Source organism: Dipodomys merriami, unplaced genomic scaffold (assembly GCF_024711535.1).
Source record: "Dipodomys merriami isolate MVZ:Mamm:240054 unplaced genomic scaffold, mDipMer1.0.p SCAF_82, whole genome shotgun sequence".
NCBI classification, from domain to species: domain Eukaryota; kingdom Metazoa; phylum Chordata; class Mammalia; order Rodentia; family Heteromyidae; genus Dipodomys; species Dipodomys merriami.
In genome coordinates, this window is record NW_027206424.1 from 5,362,196 (window position 1) to 5,386,723 (window position 24,528).

Consider the following 24,528-nt stretch of genomic DNA (forward strand, 5'->3'; position numbering starts at 1 on the left):
GGTGTCTGGGCATGGACAGCAGGGCACACCTGCTCTAAGCATAGTCTTGTTGCTCTGGGCCTCCACGTTGAAGCCCTGTCCCTGTCCCTGTGGGTGGAGGGAGGAGCACATGATGAAGACTCCTTACCCTCTGGTCTTCCTCCTCCTGGTCCTGGTTCTCTTATCATCTCCATTGTCCTTGTCCTCTAGGCTTGACCCAGCTGTGCTGGGCTGTGGGGTGAGAGTCTGTTTTCTTTGTGACAGTCTGTTTTGATCTTATCACCTGTTTTCTTCTCATTCTGCCCCTCCTCCCCTAACTTCTTGTCTAGGGTTTGGTCTCAATCTGTGGTCCTCCTATATCCCCCTCCCAAGTAACTGGCATCATAGGGTTTCTGGCCCTTCTTTTCTGTGCAGTGCATTTCCTCTATCTAAAATATTTACCAGACTCCCATTGTAGGGTGAAAGATAGACCAGTGTGATGACAGTGGTCTGGATTTGGGAATCAGACAAGATGGGAGGAAGACGACATTTTGTTCAGATTCTGGTCCCACGGGCAGCCACATCTGATGTCCGTCCAGTACCTCACACCCTTCTTAGCACCGGTCAGGTCAGGTCAGGTCCTGGCCTTGTTGCAGGCCTGGGCCGCCCCAGGGAAGTCCTGTGGGCGCAAGGACATCTCTTATCTTTTCCATAATAATATACAGTGTCTCACTGTGTGTTTAAACTAAGGAAATTAAACCTAAGCACATTTGTAGTCATGAATTTTGAAAAAAAAATGGAAATGTTTTGTATGGTACTAAGTAAATGTAGAATATGTACAGGGTAGAGAAGTAACAAAATATCTGTATATTTGAAAGGATTATAATTACTGGTTGCTATACGGAGTAACTTTATAATCAAAAGGAGTCCTTTTTTCCTTCAGGATTGCTACTGAAGCTGTGGTGTGAATGGGAAAATTAAGCTAGAGAAAAGAAAGAAAGGGAAGCAGTGGCTAAGTTCTCCTGGCTCTGTGTCCTCTGTACTGATCCCTGGCAGCTGAGATCAGCCTGTTTACCTTTGGGCCGGAAGGCTGGGCCTGAGAACTGCTTGTTAGCCACAGGGCTGTGGAGAGGCCCCTGTGCGCGGCGCTGTAAGTCTGCTCAGCTGGGCCACTCTGTGTTGATGCGTATGCAGCTCTCTAGGTGCGGGTCAGCCGCCTCCCAGCAAGGCTGCCCTTGAACCCTCAACTTGATGCTTCAGGATGTTTTTTCTTGTTACTTGCCATCATCTCAGCCTGTTTGGGGGAAATGGGAGGCTCTTCTGTTAGTGTGGTCCTTATCTTTAGTGAGAGACGGTGGTGAGGTTTTGGGAAGCCACCCACCCTGGGAGAATGTGGCATGTCCATGATCCTGTATTGGTCTGGAGAAGATGCTGTGAGTATTGAGTGCTCTGAGTCATCTCTGTGAGGAACGGAGGCACTGGCTTGTGCTGGTGGCGTTGGGTCTTCCACAGTGGCTGGTGTCCTTCACGGAGCCTTCCCGGCGCTCCCCTAAGCCAGCTTTGTCAGTCAGTCTCCAGGTCATAATCAATTATCTGACCTGAGAAAGTGCTTGACTAGTTTTATATAACATATAGTTTTATATAACATACATATATGTATATATATACACACACACATATTTATATATATATTTATCTGACTAAACTGTGATTAGTGGCTGAAAAGTTAGCTGGAAAATAAGAAAGCAGCCCCGAATGGGAGGGGAGCCGAGAGAGGAAACGTGTAGAGACGCCTGAGAGGCTGATCCTGAAAGAGGCTGCTGCCCCTGGTCTCTGGAGGGTTGGAAGTGGTATGTCAAGGTGGCTGCTGCATCTGGGGAAGCTGGTCCACACAGCACATGTTCACCGAGTTTCACTGCAGTCCCCCTATCTGGGCGGCTCCCCCTTTCCCTGTTTCCTGAGGAACCTAACGAGACCCACTGGGATTGCTGTGAAGGTAGCCAGCTGTCTTCACTGCGCATAACTCTGGTGCTTAGTTGAGAGGGTGATACACTGCTGGCATTTCACAGAACTGGGGTGCACAGCTCATTTGTTTTCATTTCAAACCTAAATGCTCTGCAGCACTCCTCAAGTGACCGCCTTGCCCTCCTTGTGGTCTCTAGTGGATGGCTCAGAGGTGATGAGGGTTTGCAGGACACCCTCACCACAGCCTTCCAGAGAACTGTGGACTTGTGTGTTTAGACCTGTCTGGAGGGGAGGGGTTAATAAGTTGAAAACCTGTCTTTCATTAAGTGTCGTTTCCACTTCAAGTAAACCATTAGGAATTTTAGGGGACAATTGAAACTTAGTTAATAAGGACTGAAATTTTATTGTTGAGAACAAATTCACTGCCTCTGTCTGCAAAGAGCAAGGCAGTAAATATAGACTGTGGTGACAGGGCTGTTGTAGTCTCCTTTGGAAATTCTTATAGTTATGGGTGTTGGGAAACAACTGCTTGATTCTAACCATACAGTAAATAGTGTTAGGTTCCTGTAGTTGCTGTGGTTTATTTCTCTTAGATTGTTGATTCCTTTTGGTTAAACAATGACAGAATTTTGTTTGGCTGGTTTGCCCTGTGAAGCTGGCAGGATCTCCTTGCACACACTCCCTGCAGCTGACCACACATTTTCTGGGCTCTGGGTGTTCACAGCCCAGACAGCTCTCTTAGGCTTGCCCGGTAGCACACCTGTGGCACCATAGTCACTTTCAGTGCAGGCCGGAGGAGGGAGCTGCCATTCGGGTGGAGATGGACTGTCTCCTTTCAGGTGACATTCCCGGAGTCTCTGTTGTCCTACTGTGGGACAAGAGGACAGGTGCTCTGGTTGTGTCTGATTCTCAGGTACTGTCCAGTGGCCCTATTGATGCTGCTGATGCTGGCTCCATTACCTGTGAATGCACAGGGGCATTGGGCAGCTTGACCATTGCTTCATTTTGGTGTTTGCTTTTAGTCTTATCCTATAAACTCATATGTTTCTTGAGTTCAAAAATATGCGTTACCATTTTCCTATGAACTCCAGTGTACCAACAGTTAAACCAAAAGTCCCAAGTAAATGGTATGGCAGCAGTAGACGCCTGTAGTTGAGGATCTAGGCCCTGTGTGACTCTGGTGTTGGCAGCAGCAGACACCTGTAGTTGAGGATCTAGGCCCTGTGTGACTCTGGTGTTGGCAGCAGCAGACACCTGTAGTTGAGGACCTAGGCCCTGTGTGACTCTGGTGTTGGCAGCAGTAGACGCCTGTAGTTGAGGATCTAGGCCGTGTGACTCTGGTGTTGACAGTAGTAGACACCTGTAGTTGAGGATCTAGGCACCGTGTGACTCTGGTGTTGACAGTAGTAGACGCCTGTAGTTGAGGATCTAGGCCCTGTGTGACTCTGGTGTTGGCAGTAGTAGACGCCTGTAGTTGAGGATCTAGGCCCTGTGTGACTCTGGTGTTGGCAGCAGTAGACACCTGTAGTTGAGGATCTAGGCCCTGTGTGACTCTGGTGTTGACAGTAGTAGACACCTGTAGTTGAGGATCTAGGCCCTGTGTGACTCTGGTGTTGGCAGTAGACACCTGTAGTTGAGGATCTAGGCCCTGTGTGACTCTGGTGTTGACAGTAGTAGACACCTGTAGTTGAGGATCTAGGCCCTGTGTGACTCTGGTGTTGGCAGCAGCAGACACCTGTAGTTGAGGACCTAGGCCCTGTGTGACTCTGGTGTTGGCAGCAGTAGACGCCTGTAGTTGAGGATCTAGGCCGTGTGACTCTGGTGTTGACAGTAGTAGACACCTGTAGTTGAGGATCTAGGCCCTGTGTGACTCTGGTGTTGACAGTAGTAGACGCCTGTAGTTGAGGATCTAGGCCCTGTGTGACTCTGGTGTTGACAGCAGCAGACACCTGTAGTTGAGGACCTAGGCCCTGTGTGACTCTGGTGTTGGCAGTAGTAGACACCTGTAGTTGAGGATCTAGGCCCTGTGTGACTCTGGTGTTGGCAGTAGTAGACGCCTGTAGTTGAGGATCTAGGCCCTGTGTGACTCTGGTGTTGACAGTAGTAGACACCTGTAGTTGAGGACCTAGGCCCTGTGTGACTCTGGTGTTGACAGTAGTAGACACCTGTAGTTGAGGATCTAGGCACCGTGTGACTCTGGTGTTGACAGTAGTAGACGCCTGTAGTTGAGGACCTAGGCCCTGTGTGACTCTGGTGTTGGCAGTAGTAGACACCTGTAGTTGAGGATCTAGGCCCTGTGTGACTCTGGTGTTGGCAGTAGTAGACACCTGTAGTTGAGGATCTAGGCACCGTGTGACTCTGGTGTTGACAGTAGTAGACGCCTGTAGTTGAGGATCTAGGCCCTGTGTGACTCTGGTGTTGACAGCAGGCACCTGTAGTTGAGGATCTAGGCTCTGTGTGACTCTGGTGTTGGCAGTAGTAGACACCTGTAGTTGAGGATCTAGGCCCTGTGTGACTCTGGTGTTGACAGTAGTAGACACCTGTAGTTGAGGATCTAGGCCCTGTGTGACTCTGGTGTTGACAGTAGTAGACGCCTGTAGTTGAGGATCTAGGCCGTGTGACTCTGGTGTTGACAGCAGTAGACACCTGTAGTTGAGGATCTAGGCACTGTGTGACTCTGGTGTTGACAGCAGCAGACACCTGTAGTTGAGGATCTAGGCCCTGTGTGACTCTGGTGTTGACAGTAGTAGACGCCTGTAGTTGAGGATCTAGGCCCTGTGTGACTCTGGTGTTGACAGTAGTAGACGCCTGTAGTTGAGGATCTAGGCCCTGTGTGACTCTGGTGTTGACAGTAGTAGACACCTGTAGTTGAGGATCTAGGCCCTGTGTGACTCTGGTGTTGACAGTAGTAGACGCCTGTAGTTGAGGATCTAGGCCCTGTGTGACTCTGGTGTTGGCAGCAGACACCTGTAGTTGAGGATCTAGGCCCTGTGTGACTCTGGTGTTGACAGCAGTAGACACCTGTAGTTGAGGATCTAGGCCCTGTGTGACTCTGGTGTTGGCAGCAGTAGACGCCTGTAGTTGAGGATCTAGGCCCTGTGGGACTCTGGTGTTGGCAGCAGACACCTGTAGTTGAGGATCTAGGCCCTGTGTGACTCTGGTGTTGACAGCAGTAGACGCCTGTAGTTGAGGATCTAGGCCCTGTGTGACTCTGGTGTTGGCAGTAGTAGACACCTGTAGTTGAGGATCTAGGCCCTGTGTGACTCTGGTGTTGACAGCAGCAGACACCTGTAGTTGAGGACCTAGGCCCTGTGTGACTCTGGTGTTGGCAGTAGTAGACACCTGTAGTTGAGGATCTAGGCCCTGTGTGACTCTGGTGTTGACAGTAGTAGACGCCTGTAGTTGAGGATCTAGGCCCTGTGTGACTCTGGTGTTGGCAGCAGCAGACGCCTGTAGTTGAGGATCTAGGCCCTGTGTGACTCTGGTGTTGACAGCAGCAGACACCTGTAGTTGAGGATCTAGGCCCTGTGTGACTCTGGTGTTGGCAGCAGCAGACGCCTGTAGTTGAGGACCTAGGCACTGTGTGACTCTGGTGTTGACAGCAGTAGACGCCTGTAGTTGAGGATCTAGGCCCTGTGTGACTCTGGTGTTGACAGTAGTAGACGCCTGTAGTTGAGGATCTAGGCACCGTGTGACTCTGGTGTTGACAGCAGTAGACACCTGTAGTTAAGGATCTAGGCCCTGTGTGACTCTGGTGTTGGCAGCAGATACATGTAGTTGAGGTGCTCGGTACCATGTGACTCTGGTGTTAACAGCAGCTGGCACCTGTACTTGAGGCCTTAGGTACCATATGACTCTGGGTGTTGACAGCAGCAGGCACCTGTAGTTGAGGACCTGTAGTTGTGGGACTTCTGTGTATTCCTGGTGTTTAGTCATTAGGAGACATAAGTCCTCAGCAGTGAACTTAACGTTGTTACCCTAAATAGAGGAGTCTACAAACGGCACTCCAGTGTGTTGCAGGTTTGTGAGGCATGGGTCAGCACCTGCACAGTGGGTCTGTGAGTGGGGATTGAGGAATAACAAAGAGACACTGCCTTCCTTGCCACAGTCACCACATTATCCAAGTTCTACCTGGCTACCTGTCTAGTCCGGTGGAGAGTAACTCTGCCTCCATAGGAAGTGGCCAGGCTGTGAGCCCTCTGAGCCCCTTCCTGCCTCTGACCAGCTGCCACCTAGGAAAGCCATGGGCATAGAGATCTTTTGCTGGAGGAAAGAGAAATGGGGATATTGTACATCAAAGTAGAAAGACTGGCAGTTCCTGCCAGAGAGCCTCAACAGCTAGCTGGGGGTAAGGGTGGGGTGGGGAAGGGGCTTGTCAGATGGGGCACACTCAACCTGCCACAGATCTAGACTCTGCTTGGCACTGCTCCCAAGTGTGGCTGCTGGGAAGAGCCTCTCTCAGTCCATTGTCGGAGCACTAAGACCAGCCCCACCAGCTGTGTGGTTCTGTGAGCAGGGCTTCACAATCAGAACCGCTGACCGGACTGAGGAGCGCTGTGCGGGGAACACTGACCGTGTGCTGTGTATGGGCTTCTCCAGGAGTTCTCTGCACGTAAAGGCATGTAGTTCTCATGTCTTTGGGTTGCATGTGCTCTGTTGACGCTCTCATACAAGCAAAAGCACAAGGGACTAGACAGGTGGGCAAGCCAGGTAAGGACTCAGAACCAGTAGGACTGAACCCACCCCAGGCCTGGGTTTCAGGGTCCTTGCCTGATGACCAGTAGAGTAGAGACAGAGTGGGGTTGTACCCTGCCTGACACCTGTCCTAGCCTTCATACCCCTTTGACCTGCTTTCTGACTCTCCTTTTGGTGGCTGAGTGAGGAAGAGGGCAGGTCTGAACTCGTGGTCAAGTTCACGGAATCTTCAGTGACCTTTCCACACTCCTGATCAAAACAAAGTCCATAGAGCTCACTGCATGCACACTGAGTTGAATTCTGTCTGCCACCCTGAATTCAGATACTATTAGCTAAGGGACCGGTACTGGAAAACATCCAGGCGCTGGCCCAGGTGTACCAGAAGTGGCCTCGGGCATAGAGGAGCCGAGGGCACTTCTGATGGGATACTGGAGATGTGAGTGGAGGAGATTACTGACGGGGAAACACCATGGGCCCACAAAGCCTTTCAGAAAGATATTCACTGTCTTTCAGACATGTGTACCTGGCCACCAGACCCCCCCGTGTGGCTTCAGTGCTGCCTTACTGAGGTGGCTGGTGTGGGGCAGGCTGGAAGCCTCTCGCATGGCAGTGGAGCACTCAGCCTGCTCTCTAAGACCATGCTCTAGCTGCTCAGGTATTTAGTGTCCATGGAAAACAGGTGATGGTGAATCTGCAGTGACAGACAAGCCTATCTGGAGCATGCACCCTGGGTAGTGTTTGTTTCTGGGAATCTTAAGAGCACATTCAGTAGGGCCAAGATGTTGGCGATTAAGAGTTGGCAGGGCCTGGGTCCAGTTCATTGTCTGGCCGGCCCTTGGGGTTTGTGCATTCTTCCTAAGCAGGCTAATATCTGTGTGTTGCTGGAGGCTGGCCTGCACATTTGGATGGCACCTCTTTTTGTGTAAGGGTATTGATCTTTTCTTCCTGATACAAGGCCCACCTGGAAAGCCCATACAGCTTTAGATAGTTTTATTTGAGGTGCTGGTTGCCTCTGGCATTTCACAAACCCCCATATATCAGAATAAGTGGGTGAACTTGATCCATCCTGGCGGGCCCATGCCAGTCTGGTAAAGATTATAAAATTAGTGAGCAAACCACTCTAACCACATTCACAACCATTTGGAAATAAGCAAAGAGAGGAAAAGCCAGCAGCACCCCCTTCTCTACCAGCCGCAGGCTGTGGAGTGTTTATTTCCAGGCTCTTTTGCCTGTAGAATCTGTTTATTTGACATTCTGTATGCAGTGTTTATGTTAGTGAGGAGGAATCAGTCATGGACTTGGTCAGCCGGGTGTGCTGAGGCTCTTAGAATACCCTTTCTGCCAGGACTACCTATTTGTATACGCTAAACTCCTAAACATCCAGATCTCTATGGTTAAGGGGGTTCTCAGAGGCCTTGTTCTTGATGACTTTTGCTGCCTTTTTACGAAAGGCTTTTCACCTGGGAGACATTGTTTTTTTTTTGGGTCCGGTTGTGGGGCCTGAACTCTGGGCCTGGGCGCTGTCCCTCAGCTCTTCAGCTCAAGGCTAACACTCTACCACTTGAGCCACAGCGCCACTTTCAGCTTTTTTCTTTTTGCTTATGTGGTGCTGAGGAATCGAACCCAGGGCCTCAGAGGCATGCAAGGCAAGTGCTCTACCACTGAGCCATCTTCCCAGCCCAGAGACATTGTTAACATTGTATCTTTCATGCTTTGTAGAGCATGGCTTCTTTCCTGGCCTGGACCACAGGCACCAGCCATTTCAGAAAGTGCTTTCCCTATTCATCTCTGCCTGCACATGCCACCCACCCACCACAACCCCACTGGTATATGCACTGCTGCTGTGGCCTTCTGTGGAGCCTGACTTCTGCCTTCTCTGTTTGGTTGATCTGTTCGGCTTTGAAGGCCAGGCCTGGCCCACCCCTGCTGAACATGGCCTGTTCTGGCAGCTGTGGCCTTCCAGTCCTCTTGCCAGAGAGTAGCAGTGACCCATGGTCTCAGAACTGGTGCCTCTGTCGATGGTTGCAGTGCAGCTCGTCAGGTTAGGTCTGTTTTATTTGTGGGGGAAAGACCAGGTTCGGGATGAGGTTTTGGAGTTAGAGGCATGGCTCAGTTGGTAGTGCTCTAACCAGTGAGTGGAAGCATCAGGCACTGAGTTCAAGTACTTGTCTCAGACCTAGAATTAAAGAGAAAGAAAAGAATGAAGTTTTGTTTATGTGGGGAAAAGGCCAGGTTCAGAATGGGGCTCACCACATCCTGGAAAGCCCCGGTGTGCTAGTTTTCCTTTCTGGAGTTTGGTTAGCAGGTTCTAGAGGGCTCCCCACCTGGTCCTCACCCTGGATAGAAAGAGGAAGAAAAGCTCATGGTGTTCACTAGGCTGTGGCACTGCAGAGATCTGTGGCTGAGGTCACTGCAGGCCGGTAGCCCCTCCCTAGGAGCCTATAGGGCACGTGATACGTAGGCACTGCCTTTCAAGAAGGAGGCAAGAATCTCCTGAGTGGTCCTGGAGCACAGCTGGAACACACCAGTACATGCTATTTGTATTTACGGTTTTTACTTGTCACGTATTTATCTAGGTCAATGCCTCACCTGGAACTGAGTGGGAAAACTGGGTAGGGCTATGACACGCATGTGACTCCTGCCCTTTTGTGGCCCAGCGTTAGTGGGACAAGTGTGAGCCACAGCTGGAGCAGAGGTCACGTTGGGCCTGACCCCCTTAGGGGCGGGTGGGAAGTGGCCTCACTACAAAGTGCCATTTGAGGCAAGACCCCCAACACCAGGGCAGGAGGCATCAGTGGTGGGCATGAGGGGCCTTGGCCGGGATGTAAGGCAAGCTTCATTTGGCTGGGTGGGCGGGGGGTTGCACAGTGATCTCTGCTGTGGGCACAGCCTTCTCTTTGTCTCAGCACATCTGCTGGGCTACCTTGTTGTCCCTAGAGCTTTCACGGCTTCCAGTTAGGGTGTGCTCCGGCAGTCCAGCAGGGGACGTTTGGGTTATTCTGGTTGTGGCTGTCCTTGCTAAAATGTCAATAATTTGGCCTCATTTAAAATTTGCTTTAGAATTAGGCTCAATATTGCACTTTCATTGAATGAAGAAATTGAAAGGTTGGGAGTTATTGAACCTTGGAGACAATTGGGACATTGTTGTGCTCCCATAAAAGCACTGTTCAACTTTGCACCTAGGGAAGAGGTCTCACTCATTTGGTCTTCATCTAGTTCTGTGCAGTACAAACCTGCTCCACCCTCACCCACACAGGGCTGTTGAGTGCTCTGAATTCTTACAGTGAGTTTTATAGGGACAATATAAAGGGCTCACCTCCTTGGTGTTGCGCACTTACGTGGATTGCTTCAGTAAGCTTTGCTGTGGCTGTGCGTGGAGCAGGAGGAGGGTAGGCTAGAGGCTACTGAGAGGGCCTGGGGACTAGGCCTGGCTCTGGAGAAAGGAAGACATGCCAAGTGAGTGAGGTAGGAGGGGTTCTAGGGAATGATCAGCAGGTAGCAGATGCTTGGGAAGGACTGAGGGCCATGGAACATTCTTGAAAATGCTGTGGAGGGCTGTGCTCTCCTCCCCAGCTACAGCACAGCCAGGTCACACCAGATTGCAGGTTCACATCCCAGAGCGACACCTTTCTGGCTGTGTGACCCATGGGAGCTCATTCACTTTCCTGAAGCCCAGTTCCTTCAGTTGAGCAGTGGGCTGGTCATAGGCTGCCTCACAGGAGACACGAACTGTGCTTGTCCAGGTGAAGACTGTTCCCTGTAAGCTGCTTGACACTGAGGGGAGACTTGCACCGCTGCCAACCGAGTGCCACGGAGAGTGGTCATCCTGAGAGAGGACTGCGCCCCTGTAGACCAAGTGCCTACACACCCAGGTTCTGGGTGGGTAGGTACAGGGAATGCCTCATCGAGAGACACAGGTTCAGCTTGCCAAGGTGAGGATAAAAGAGCCTTCGGAATCCCTGTGACGGTAATGTTGATGTGGCTGGTGATGGAGGAGAGCTTCAGTCCAGAACGTAGGGGGCTGTTGATGCTCTATGATTAAGTACTGGTGTGTCCCCCCCCTGCCTTTTTTTGATATGTGTGGCCTGAGATTGGAACCTAGGGTCTGTATATTCTAGGCAAGTGCTCTGTCACTGAGCCACAGCCTTAGTCACCTTTCTCTCTTTTTTTGTGGCCCTGGAACACTGTGATGAGCTGTGGAAGGAAAGAGGGAGTTGGGAAGAAGACCAAAAAGTAGATGGAAATATGTATCTCCATACATGTGTGCAGGGAGGGGGGTGCAAGTGTGTGTCTCTATACACGCAGGGAAGGGGGTGCAAGTGTGTATCTATACATGCAGGGAGGGGGTGGAAGTGTGTGTCTATACATGTGTGCAGGGAGGGGGTGCAAGTGTGTGTCTATACACGCAGGGAAGGGGGTGCAAGTGTGTATCTCTATACACGCAGGGAGGGGGTGCAAGTGTGTGTCTATACACGCAGGGAAGGGGTGGAAGTGTGTGTCTCTATACATGCAGGGAAGGGGGGTGCAAGTGTGTGTCTATACACACAGGGAAGGGGGGTGCAAGTGTGTGTCTCTATACATGTGTGCAGGGAGGGGGTGGAAGTGTGTGTCTATACATGCAGGGAGGGGGTGCAAGTGTGTGTATCTATACATGCAGGGAGGGGGTGGAAGTGTGTGTCTCTATACATGCAGGGAGGGGGTGCAAGTGTGTGTCTATACACGCAGGGAAGGGGGGTGCAAGTGTGTGTCTCTATACATGTGTGCAGGGAGGGGGTGGAAGTGTGTGTCTATACACGCAGGGAGGGGGTGGAAGTGTGTGTCTATACATGTGTGCAGGGAGGGGGTGCAAGTGTGTGTCTTTATACATGCAGGGAAGGTGGTAGAAGTGCATATCTCCAGACATGCGTGCAGGAAGGTGGGTAGTTTGAACCCCAGGTTGGCAGGACCGCTTCCTGTGATCCTATAACCTTTTTGAAGGCTGGACAGTTTGAACCAGGGAACTGGGCCAGGGCCTGCCAGTGTGTATTTCAGGCTGTGGATTCAGGGTGTGCTTACTGAACTGTCTGTGTGCTTTTAGTGGTAGTTGTGATAGTGTAGGTGCAGATTGTGTTTTGTCATAGTTTTTAAACTACCTACCCTCGTGATTTTCCTTAATAGTGAGGCTTTATCTTGCAGATGCACAGGTAGGTCTCTCTGGAGGGTGCTGTAGACTGCATACACAGCAGAACTCCTTGTATGTGGGGTTTTGGTAGGAGAAAAGTATGTTTCATCCCAGGACTCCATGAGGCCTAATCGGAGCAAAAGCCTGGAATGGAAATTGAAAATCCTAGGACAGAAATGAAACAGGAAGAGAAGAGGGATGTGAACTCAGAATGTGGCATTGTGAAGATGGGCAGCCCGGTGGCTTCTGAGCTGGGAGACCATGGTCCCCACCTCCACCTCCTCTTCCCCCAGGAGCCTCCTGGAAATCCCACCAGAGGCTCATCTCTTCCTAGGCTTCTTCCCTCCAGGGGGAGGCTCTGCAGGCGGCAGTGGGAACGGAAGGTGGCGTGTCACGGGCTAGTAACGTGTCACAGTGGATGGGAGGGGCGCCACAGCGCCTGCCAGGCCCCATGTGCCGGGGACTGGCAATTTTATCTGGACTGGAGAAAGATGGAAGTGAAAGCCTTAACTTGTGGAAGTTCCACGTACTGCTACTGCAAGTGGTGGCTGAGCCAGGCTGTGGTGGATTCAGCTCTGACAGGACTGGGAGTTGACAGCCCTTCCTTGGGCTTCATGTGGGGCTGGAGAAGGGGTCTGGGCCCTCTGCCTGCTCTTCTCTCCAGGTCCACTCATCCTGGGGCTGGTTCTCCTGAATATTTAAGCACTTTCACTGAAGTGTCAGGACCTCTTTTAACATAGTGTATTTTTTCTAAATATTAGTACTTTGTGTCTTGGTTTTGGGTCATTTGCTAGATTATAAATCATGTATCCTATCCTGAACTTGGCCTGGCAGTGGCTTGGGCCCTCTGGAGAGAGCCTGCTTCTTCTTCTCATGGCAGGTAGCTGTCCCCAGCTCTCACAGAGCTTTGCTTCTCTGTGGGCAGCTTCTCATGCTCTTCTGCAGGCTCCCAGAGAAGAAGATGGGTCTGGTGTCTCAGTGGAGGCTGTCCCAGAATGCAGGTGCCCGTGGTATGGGGAGGCGGCACTTGGGTGGTGCTGGGGCCACAGGTTGCAGGCCTGGTTCTCGGCTCCCCGGCTGCCATGGAGGCAGGATTTGTCTGCATCCCTTCTCCAGACGGGATGGAAGATGGCCCTCATGTCTGATCTGCGTGTCAGCAAAGTGCATGGAGCTGAAGGTAAAGATGCCTTGAAGCATCTGGGAAAAAGACCCAGAGAAGCATTATCTTCATGAGCTTTCAGGGCTGCTGCCAGCCCGGCGCTCCCATGGCCACTGCTGCTGGACTGCTGGCCCTAGGGCAGTTTCTGAGTCATATGTGTGCTATCTGGAGGATGCCTCTCACTGGTTTCCTGTGGGGTAATGGTGCTGATCAGGACCTGCAGGCTAGCTTCCTGCAGGTGGATTGCAGGGTTGCTTGCATGCACATGCATGCCCTTGGATACGTGTACTTGCATTGGAGAGGCTGGGGCCTTGGGTTCTGGTAGCAGGTGTGGGCTCTGTGCTCGGTCCCCATGGGGCGGGGTGGCCTCTTTGGCGTGTGCGGAGGTTCCCCTCTCTAGAAACTCTGCTCAGCTCAGGGGACGGTCCTCTGGCGGGGTGGGCCTGTGATGGCTTTGCTTCTACAGAGGCGGTCTGTGGTCTGCTGAGGCCCGTGGAGTTGGGTGTGTCCCTCTGGAATCCCAAGGGGGGGTGCTGCTGCCTTCTCTTCAGCAGCCTGGCAGCGTTTATCACTCTCCGAGCAGCAGGGTGATACTAGGCTCTTTAAACAGGCTAGTTCTCCGAGGAAGGGTCAAAGAATTAAACTTTTTGAGGCCACAGACCCTCCCAGTACTATCACTGTCCACAGTGGAGAAGACCTTTGACGGTCTTGTCCAGCTTCAAGGGTCAGCCGAGGAAGCCCCTGGCCTCAGTTGCTCCTGCTCACACTGGACAGTTTTGGTGGAGCAGGTGGCCTGTGCCTGGGCTCCAGGCTCCAGTGCATTGGTGCCTCTCCATCTACTTCTCCACTCCTGAAAGTTGAGACTTTGCCTACAAGATCCAGCACTGACAGATGACCAATACCACGTGCAGAAAGAGCTGAGACTCTTGGATGCCAGCTTCTGGCTTTGGAGGGGCGGGAAAGAGCCGAGTCATAATGGGAAGTGCTGGTCTTGTCACTGAGCACCTGGGTGACTGGACCGAGGCCAGCTTTCCATACGGCTGTACACGGATGACCACATCACCTATGGAGAGAGGAGACATAGGGAGTCCACGGCTGTGGTGTTTGCACACCAGCAAGTCAGCTTAGAACTAGTTTGTGCGTGCCAGTCTTGGGGCTCTGTGTAGATGGTTTGCTCTGCTCAAGGCAGATCCTGGGGCCCCACCAATGAGGTGGAAGAGAGGTAGGGGCAGTGTGAGCCTGCACTTAGTGTGCACCTGTCTTGTCTCAGTCCATAATGGACCTGGAAGAGGGTGTGTGTTCTGTGTAGGGCCAGGCTGCTCCTCTGTCGGGTGTCTGGCAGTGAGACCTGGATGCGGCTCTGCCGCATTCCTGCTGGTTTCTTTTTCTTTTCTTTCCTTCTTTTTTTTTGTTGGTCATGGGGCTTGAACTCTGGGCCTGGGCGCTGTCCCTCAGCTCTTCAGTTCAAGGCTAGCGCTCTACCACTTGAGCCACAACACCACTTCTGACTTTTTCTGTTTATGCAGTGCTGAGGAATTGAACCCAGGGCCTTATGCATGCGAGGCAAGCACTCTACCACTGAGCCACCTTCCCAGCCCGCCCCCCTTGCTGGTTTCTCTCTGGACATTGGTGGCTGGCTGTCAGTGCCCCTGCAATTCCTGGACCTGATATCTGACCATTTTGGTGTGGACCTGGGGTCTGCAGCCTACAACTGGCTCTGAACTGGGTGTGTTATTTGGGGTCTATGTAGAGCTGCTTAAATCCATGGGTGCCATTTTTTGTCACAGTGGGTCTTTGGTGGTAGAAGGACACTCAGACTCGTGTGTGTGTGTGTGTGTGTGTGTGTGTGTGTGTGTGTGTGTGTGTGTGTGTGTGTGTGTGTATGTGTTGGCGGCCCTTGTACCTGAGGATATAGTCACCTTATACGTGTACCTGGATATGTATCATTGCCCATGAGAACAAGATCTGGGAAAGAGTCAGGCCCGAGTCAGCAGGTGCAGGTCCTCCACATCCCCATCTCCTCTCAGTGTTTGGTGGGGCCCCTTGTGCCTTGCCTGTCCTCTGTTCACCTGTGTGGATGCTTCTCATCTGGGCAGGGGTGCACCCTAGCTCTCCACATGGCATGACTGTCTTTCCCCTGGGCCTTGTCCTTTGACCCCTGGCAGCTGGCCCCAGGAGGCTGTTGGATTAGGGGATTGAGTGGCCCCTGGCTTAGTTGGTGGGTGCCAGAAGCACATGGTCCTTGACTAGCACTGGGTTTGGGGGATGAGGAAACTGGCTTTCTGTGGAGATGTCAGTCTGGGACAGGGGTGAGTAGGCACCCAAGGTGGGTGGACTTGAGGCTGTGCTGCTGGATACAGCCCCTCGAGGGCAGGGCTCTGGGGCCCTGGCTTGCTGGGGAAAGGTGTTCTGGCAGGGAGCCCATCTCTGAGGGTTGGGTTCCATCCTTGGAGAGGCGCTGCAGAGTCGGCTCAGCCTTGCCTGGGCTGGGTCTCGCCTCTGGCCTGCAGGTGGGGACTGCACAGTATACAGATGGGGCTTGCAATGTGATCAGCAGGGCTGAGGAAGCAGGGAGATGGAGCAAGCGTTTATTTTATACAGACAGTATTTTTAGGCTTAAGTTATTTTGGGCTTGAATTTTAAGATTTAAATAAACCTTTTGAGACTTAAAATTAGCATATCTGATTGTTGAAGAAGTTTTGGGCTTTGGTTGGTTTACAACCCAATTGACTATCTTCTCAGACTCGAGAGATGGAGAGGGGGAAAGAGAGGAAGGGGAACGGAGGAGGAAGAGGCGGAAAAAGAGAAAGGACAGGGGGAGAAGGGAGGGACTGGCTCTGTGGGAGCATCCTGACCTCCTGCTATTGGTGGAGGCTTTGACACTGACATTTTACCGTTCCTGTCGATGGCTTTTCTCCACCTCAAAAGCACTGTCGATACAGATGGGGAGGTTCTTCTTGGGATGCAGGGATGTAGCAGTGAACCTGGCTGTGCCTTTTAGGTAGGCTGGTTCTTCTTGATACTACTCCAGTTTGTTTACTAGATAAAATGCCATGTTTTATTTATTTATTTAAGGGAAAATAGATTCTTAAAGATAAACTTGAAAGTATTTTCAAGGAATAATTTGTCCTTTCTCTTTCCCTTTCCTGTACTGGGGCTTGAACTCAGGGCCTCATGTTTATCTGCTTGCTTTGGCAACTGTTGGCACTCTTGAGGTATGCCTCCAGTTCAGCATTTTGCTGGCTACCTGGAGATGGAATCTTGCAGACTTTTCTGCCTGGGTTGGCTTTAAACTGAGACCCTCCAGGTTTCGGCCTCCTGAGTGTCTAGGACTAAAGGTGTGAGCCTCTGGCACCTGGCTGTTTCCCAGATGTCTGAAGTGAACACGGCTCACTGTGAGAAGCAGTCTGTTAGGCTGACCCAGGCAGCAGGTGTGCAGCTTGTGATGCTGCTCGAGAAGTAGCCAGGCTCCACTTCCCATCTGACTCTCACCCTCCGCCTTTCACATGTGGGTTTGTGCTGGATGCCAGTTTGGGAGAGACAGATCAGGGTTAGAGTACAAGTCCAGCTGTGGAGAAAAAAGTTAGACGTCCATCTCAGTCAGTAAGCTAGGTGTGCTGCATGCTGTTTGGGAGTCCCAGCTATGTGGGAATCCATGGGCAGGAGACCTGTCATCAGAGGTTGATCTGGACCCAGAACCTGAGGCCCCACTAGAAAATTAAAGCAGAAGGGGCTGGGGTGTGGCTCAAGTGGTAGGTAGGCTTTTTCTAGGAAGGCTTTCCATTTTGCCGCAGCCCCGCTGGTCTGTATTTGCCCAGAAGGTGGTGCTTCATTTTTATATGCTATTTCAGAGTGGAACGTGTCTTATTTCTTCAGATTGGGCCCTCTTTAATGGTGAGTTATCACTTGGGCACACATTTCAGGGCAAATGCTGTCCAGTGGACAGAGGCTCACAGGGCATGTGTCCTCTGGAGTCTCTGGCACGCTCTGAAGCTTGTAGGCTGCTTTTCTGTCTTACTGAATGGAGAGGAGGGTATTGCTGGAATCACCTTCAGAGGAAGGGGCCTGCTCCTTCACGGCTGCTTCCTCTCTGGGGCTCTGGGTCTGTGTGGTCTATGGATGAAGCTGGGCTCCAGAGGCCCTGCAGGGCAGTGCCCCTCCAAGTTCAGTAGTCACTCCCGCCTCCCACCCCCTCCAGTGGGGACAGGGCTTGCGCTTGTCATCTGGAGGAAGGCCCAATCATTACTTCCTTTTATAAAACTATTTTTAGCTTTAGTGTTTCCATGACTGCATAGACAAGATTGCATTCTTCATGAGAGGAAATGGGTTTCTGCAGGGATAAGAGTGTCATGGGGCAGGATTTCCTGAGGAATGAGCAGCAGTACTGTCCAGGGTCTTGTGCAACAGTGGGTCCACCTCATGTCCTGAGGAAGGCTGTGGCCACTGGCCTCTTCCGGGTCAAGAGCGCATGGTGCTAGTTTGTTTTGACACAGCTGTGTGTGGAAGTTGTAAGGAAGTATTGAGAAAAGAGAGTTATGTTCCGGTCTGTGTGGTGATCACTTGTGTGGTGCTCAGTTGCTGTCTCTCCCCCAGCTGCCAGCACACCGAGTGCTGCCATGGTCTGTGCTTAGTCTGCCCGGTACCATGCTAGCCTCGCATCTGAAGCTGGCTGGTCCTCTTCCAGGCGGGGAGGTGGTGCCCAGGAGGAAAGCTTGGTTTTCTGACAGGAGCTGCCTGACTTGGCAGGATGGAACGTTGGACCTTGAGGTGGAGGAATGGTGGGGGTCCCTCCAGCCCTGAGCCCCGAGCCCCGGGAGGAATGGAGGCAGATATGGTCAGTCTCACAGGCCTCCTCCCACCCTGGTTGAGGGGAAGCATCAGCCCTGCGGCCTCCTGTGCAGTGTCAGTACTATCCCACAGAGCCTGCAGTTCCCAGCCCTGTGATGCTGCCAAGTCCCATCTGCCCAGCGCCCGTACCCCGGCCTCCTTCCCCTAAGGTTATACCCTTGAGCCATACTTGTAGGTAGGGGTATTTTCAGCTGTGGGCCCTTCCTCCCCCTCTTTCTACTGATACCTTAAAAGTCTTGGCCCTATGTTTTATGGAGAGCCCTGCTATTTGGACTGTTCTGGAGGCTGCTTGGTGCTGGTTGCAGCAGGCATTTGGGGCAAGGACACCACTAGGGTAAGTCTGAGTATTACATGCCCAGCAGGAGGCTGGTTCCCCCTGGGAAAGCCCACACCCCTGACCCGAGGAGGTCTCAGGGCCCGCCATGCCAGTCAGTGGCTCTGTGCCTTCTGTGCGTTGGTTCCTGTCCTTCCCTTGACTTTTGAGTGTTCTTCAAATCTGATGAAGATGAACTGTGATGCATTTTTAATAAAAATGTTTTCTAGCCACTTTTCTGAACCACGTGTAAGGGCTAGTGTTTCAGAAAAAGCCGGCTTTAGGATGCAGATAAATGTGTGTGGTGTGGAATATTCTGATAAATATGTCATACAGTATTCGTACTTGTTGGTGTGAAGTAAGTCATAAAATAGACTGAAAACTGGATATGGAACTTGGCATAATTGACAAAGGTAAGAAGAATAGATATAAATCTCAGAACTGCATGGAAAAAATTAAATGAAAGACATATCAACCTGTTTGTTTGAAAACAAGAGAAGGATGAGAAGGCAAACTGGATGGGCTGAGCAGCGGTAGGGGTGGAGCAGCGTGGTGTGTGTGGTAGTTTTACCGGTAGGTTTGGAGCAGCGTGGTGTGTGTGGTAGTTTTACCGGTTGTATGTGGTGGTTAGGAGAGTGTGGCACATGTGATTTAGCACAGCAGTGTGACTGTTAGGGTGCAGGGTTTGTGTGTGTGCATGCTTGGGCGTGTGCACATGTTGGTACTGGGGCTTGAATTCAGGGCCTAGGCAATCTCCCTTAGCTTTTTTGCTGAGTCACATATTTACTTCTGGCCCATTTTGCTGTGTGAATTGGAGACAGGAGTCTCACAAACTCTTACCTGGACTGGAAACTGAGCTTTGAACTGCAATCCTCAGATCTCAGCCTCCTGGGTCACCAGGAATACAGGTGTGAGCCACCTTGCTGTGAATGTTTCATCTGAAGACAAAACAAACACAAAATCTGATCGGGGAAAGTACTTGAATCTTCATCCTACATAATCATACACACGTATATACTTAGAACCTGTTAATTAAAGATGTAGTTTTCTGTGCTGTATAATGAACCTCCATGCACTGTCTCCAATTGTGTTTCTGTGTGGGATTTGGCATCCATCAGGGAGATCCTATGTGGTCTCAGGCTGCAGTCAGCTTGTGGGCAGGGCTGGTGTCCATTAGGCAGGTCCTGTGTGGGTCTGGACTGCAGTCAGTGTGGGGCAGAGCTGGTTAACTCACTTGGGCTTGTGGAGTGCAGGCTCTGCCTTCAGGCCACTCCAGCCTGTTTCCTGTAGCAGTGTATCTGTGGCCTGTCTCTGCGTGTTCTGTATTGTGTGTGCTCTGTTACACTCATTCTTCTGGAACATTCTAACTGATTCTGTTAGAGTGATGTTATTAGCAACTTGTGCAGAGGGCTTTTGTTGTTTAGGATTTTTCTTTTTTTAAGAATTGACCTCTGGAAACAATCCTATTTTAAATATGTTTTGAGAAGAATTTTATGGTGGTTGGAGAAAGCAAAGGCATGTGCTTTTTGCCACATAGCAACAGACACATGCAGGACTGCACCAGCCATGGGTTGAGCCTGACGTCCTTAGAGGTGGTTTTGGTGTTTCTTTTTGATAAATAGTTAAATAAATAGATAAAAAATAACTGTGTTAGCCAAGTATGGGTTGTGATTGTGAGCAGGTGTGACCAGAGCTGCCTGGGAAAAAGGCTAGTCACCAGAAACCCAGGTGTAGGCAAGGCGGCATGGCATGGCAGTATAGACATGGCGGTGTAGACATGGTGATGTGGACGTGACAGCATAGACATGGCAATGTGGACACGGCAGCGTGGACATGGCAGTGTGAACATGGTGGTGTGGACGTGATGGTGTGGATGTAGCCGTGTGGACATGGCAGTGTGGACATGGTGGTGTGGACGTGATGGTGTGGATGTGGCGGTGTGGATGTGGCTGTGTGGACATGGCAGTGTGGATGTGATGGTGTAGACGGCGGTGTGGCTGTGGCTGTGTGGGCATGGTAGTGTGGATGTGATGGTGTGGATGTGGTGGTGTGGATGTGGCCGTGTGGACATGGTAGTGTGGATGTAGTGGTGTGGACATGGTGATGTGGATGTGGCGGTGTGGACATGGTGGTGTGGAGGTGATGGTGTGGACGTGGCAGTGTGGACATGGTGGTGTGGAAATGGTGGTGTAGACATGGCACTGTGGATGTGGTGGTGTGGATGTGGCTATGTGGGCATTGTAGTGTGGATGTGATGGTGTGGATGTGGCAGTATGGATGTGGCCGTGGTGTGGACATGGTGGTATGGATGTGATGGTGTGGACGTGGCAGTATGGACATGGTAGTGTGGATGTGGCCATGTGAACATGGTAGTGTGGATGTGGTGGTGTGGACATGGTGATGTGGATGTGGTGGTGTGGACATGGTGATGTGGATGTGGCAGCGTGGACATGGCAGTGTGGAGGTGATGCTGTGGATGTGGCGGTGTGGAGGTGATGGTGTGGACATGGTAGTGTGGATGTGATGATGTGGACATGGTGGTATGGATGTGATGGTGTGGACATGGTGGTATGGATGTGGCAGTGTGGACATAGCACTGTAGACGTGGTGGTGTGGACGTGGTGCTGTGGATGTGGTAGTGTGGATATGGTGGTGTAGACATGGTGTTATGGACGTGGCAGTGTGGACGTGGCACTGTAGACATGGTGGTGTGGACGTGGTGCTGTGGATGTGGTGTGTGGACATGGTGATGTGGATGTGGTGGTGTTGACATGGTGATGTGGATGTGGCGGTGTGGACATGGCGGTATGGAGGTGATGCTGTGGATGTGGCGGTGTGGAGGTGATGGTGTGGACATGGTAGTGTGGATGTGATGATGTGGACATGGTAGTGTGGACGTGATGGTGTGGACATGGTGGTGTGGACATGGTGGTATGGACGTGGCAGTGGGGACGTGGCACTGTAGACATGGTGGTGTGGACGTGGCGCTGTGGATGTGGTGGTGTGGATGTGGTGGTGTGGATGTGGCAGTGTGGACATGGCGGTGAGGACATGGCATGTAAACATGGTGGTGTGGACATGGCGGTATGGATGTGACATTGTAAACATGACCGTGTGGTAGTATGGTTGTGTGGCCTGCAAAGAGCAGCTCTGGTAGGAAAGTTTGTCCTCTTTGCAAAGGCACTGTGGTGGGTTAGGGTTTCACTTTATCAAAGCTTCTGGCATGGATGCATGATATAAACTGTCTTTTGTCTTTTGTCGTGGTAGAGCACTTGCTTAACTGTGTGCATGCTGTGTGTACACAGGTGTGGGTTGGTGTTCCTGTGCAGGGAACATGCTTAAAATTGTGTGTGCACACTTGTGTGTGTGTGCATGTGGGTTGGCGCCCCTGGAAGAAGGCTTGCTGACTGTGGGGCGTGCGTGCCCATGTGTGACGTGCCGCTGTGTGCGTGGGTCTGGGTTGGCACCCTCATGCACCTGCATTTTGATGTTTGAGGTTTCAGTGAAGAGCGGCTTGCAGTGTCCATTGGCTTTTGCAGGTATCTTTCTTCTGTTCCTCTCAGCAAGCCTTGGGGACCCAGTTCAGATGTGACTGGATATGGTGGGGGTGGGGACTGCGCTCAGCAGGGGCAGGGCGTTCATCCCATTCTGCAGGTCCGAGGCGCATTTTGCCCCAGTGAGCATTTACCATGGCTCGTTAGTTCCTATACTTGATGTGAAAAGAATGGAGGTAAATATGGTAACTTAGGAATTTCCGGAGGTTGTGTTTTCCTAACACATCTGTAGGGATGTCAGGAAAGGCAGACTGTAGGTCAAGTGTCAGGTGGAAATGCAGTTTTACTTCTGCTGGGATTATGGCCTGTCTCCTTGTCCCCTATTCACCTCCGGTGGTTGGTGGCCCTGGGCGTTGTTACATGGAATCACCTCTTCACTTTGTTCTTCCTTCTTTCCTTCCTCTCCCTTCTCTTCTTTATCATCATTATTACTTGAGACAGGATCTCAAATAATAAATAAATAAAGCCAGGCTGGCTTTGAACTCATGACCCACCTGTCTCCGCCTCCCGAGTGCTGGGATGTGTGTGCGTGCGACAGCATGGGCACACATCGGTCTTCCTTTTCATGGTTACTTTGGCTACTTGAGAGTTCTAGGTGGATGTTAGAATTTTTCTTTCTGCAGCACAAAAGGAAAAAAAGGTGGGATTTTGATACAGAATTTACTCTGTAAATGTCGCCTGTGTGTTGGTCTCCTAGCAGTATTCCTATCCCAGGCTTGAACATATCTTTTTTTTTTTTTTTTTTTGGGTCTGGTCGTGGGGCCTGCACTCTGGGCCTGGGTGCTGTCCCTCAGCTCTTCGGCTCAAGGCTAGCGCTCTACCACTTGAGCCACAGCGTCACTTTTGGCTTTTTTCTTTTTTTTGCTTATGTGGTGCTGAGGAATCGAACCCAGGGCCTCAGGCATGCAAGGCAAGCACTCTACCACTGAGCCACCTTCCCAGCCCTTGAACATATCTTGCTTAACTTCTTCTGGCAATAATTTGTAGTTTTTAGTGTCTAGGTGTTTTGTCTCCTTGTTAAGTTTGCCCTTAAGTCTTTATTTAATTTTTTGCTGGTCCTGGGGCTTAAACCCAGGGCCTGGGTGCTGTCTCTGAGGGTTTTTTTGTTTTGTTTTGTTTTTTGCTTAAGTTTATTGCTCTCTCATTTGAGTCACAATTCCACTTCTGGCTTTTTGGTGGTTAATTGGAGATACATCTCACAGACTTCCCTGCTTGGGCTGGACTCCTGAGTAGCTAGAATTACAGGTATGAGCCACTGACACCCGACCCTAAGTGTTTTATTGTTTATGATACTATTGTTCATGGAATTGTTTTCTTAATATCCTTTTTGGATTGTTATGGTTAATATAAAAATGACACTGACGCCAGGCACTGGTGGCTCATGCCTGTACTCTTGGCTACTCAGGAGGCTGAGATCTGAGGATTGTGGTTCAAAGCCAGCCTTGGCAGGAAAGTTTGTGAGACTCTTATTTCCAGTTAACCACCAGAAAACCAGAAGTGACACTGTGGCTCAAGTGGTAGAACACTCACTTTAAGCTGAAGAGCACAGGGACAATGCCCAGGTCCAAGCCCAGACAGAGTTCAAGCCCCATGGTAGACAAAAAAAAAAAAAAAAAGACACTGATAATTGTGTGATTTGTGTCTTGCTACAACTTGCTACAATGTTTTAAGTTTGCTTTTCTTTCTTTCTCCTCTTCCTCTCTTTCTGTCTCTGTGCATATAATTCTTAGGCTTTTGTCATGTCTGTGGAAATGGCGCTGTGCAAGTGGTAGAGCACTAGCCTTGAGCTGAAGAGCTGAGGAACAGCTCCTAGGCCCACGGTTTAAACCTCACGACTGACTACAAACCAAAAGTTTATAAAGTCTTGTCTGTGAGCAGAGATCCTTTTCTTTTCTGCCTGAGTCCAGATGCCTTTATTTCCTTTTCTAACGGATGGCCTTGACCAGGACACCCGTGGTGCAGTGAATGGCTGAGGTCTTAGAGGAAAAGCTCCGTCCTTCTCTGTTGGTGTGATACTGGCTGCAGGTTGTTTAGTTGAGTGTAGAATTATGCGCACTTCCCCTGGGTTCCTTTCTTTGCTCCTTCCCCGTCCCAAAGACTTGCGTCCCTATTTTTACTGTGAGAGCAGCTATTGGTTTATATTTTCTTCTGATTCCTTGTGGTTTCAAGTTTCCAGTTTACCTTCTGAATGTATCTGGAGTCTGTTTTGTTTGTGGAATAAAGGAAAGGTCTGATAGTGCATTTTGAAAGTAAATATTGGCCCGCTTGGCCTAGGGTTCCTTGTCCATAGTGGCCTTCCCTTGCGGTTCGAGCGCCTCATCTCCCCCACCCCTCCCCGCCTCTTTGCCTTCAGGGCTCCAGTCTTCTAGGGTTGGTGTCTTTATGCTGCCCTGACACTTTTGCTTTCCTCTGGTGTTAATGTTATTTTTTAGGGGCATACTAGCAGACGTGCTAAAAGCCAGTCGCCACTCAATGTGTTTCCTGTGAAAATGACATTATTTGATCAAGGGCATTTTTTGCTTTTGAGTATTTTAGAAATGGATTGATTTTTTTTTTGGGGTCCGGTCGTGAGGCCTGAACTCTGGGCCTGGGCGCTGTCCCTCAGCTCTTCAGCTCAAGGCTAGCGCTCTACCGCTTGAGCCACAGCGCCACTTCTGGCTTTTTTCTTATGTGGTGCTGAGGAATCGAACCCAGGGCCTCGAGCATGCAAGGCAAGTGCTCTACCACTGAGCCACCTTCCCCAAATCCTTCCACCCTGATAGAATCACTGCCCTGGAGTAGCCATCATGCTTGGCAGCAGCTTACTTCTCTGTGTCTCTCCACCTTGAAGGGTTGGATTCCGTGAGCTTGAATTGCCTGGGAGAGAGGATGGGGC

The 24,528-nt window shown here is 50.9% G+C and overlaps 1 protein-coding gene across 2 annotated transcripts in view; it reads left to right on the plus strand.

Annotated features, from left to right (window-relative positions):
- Inpp5a (inositol polyphosphate-5-phosphatase A) overlaps positions 1 to 24,528 on the plus strand; it is a 193,654-nt gene that overhangs the window by 18,675 nt on the left and 150,451 nt on the right. The window contains exon 1 of one of the 2 annotated variants that reach the window (XM_070011462.1): positions 10,500 to 10,550. The exons of the other annotated variant lie outside the window; for it this stretch is intronic. Within the exon in view, the coding sequence (XP_069867563.1) occupies positions 10,515 to 10,550 (36 nt within the window). The 5' untranslated portion in view covers positions 10,500 to 10,514. Of the gene's footprint in view, positions 1 to 10,499; positions 10,551 to 24,528 lie in introns of those variants that run through there. 2 annotated transcript variants of the gene reach the window in all.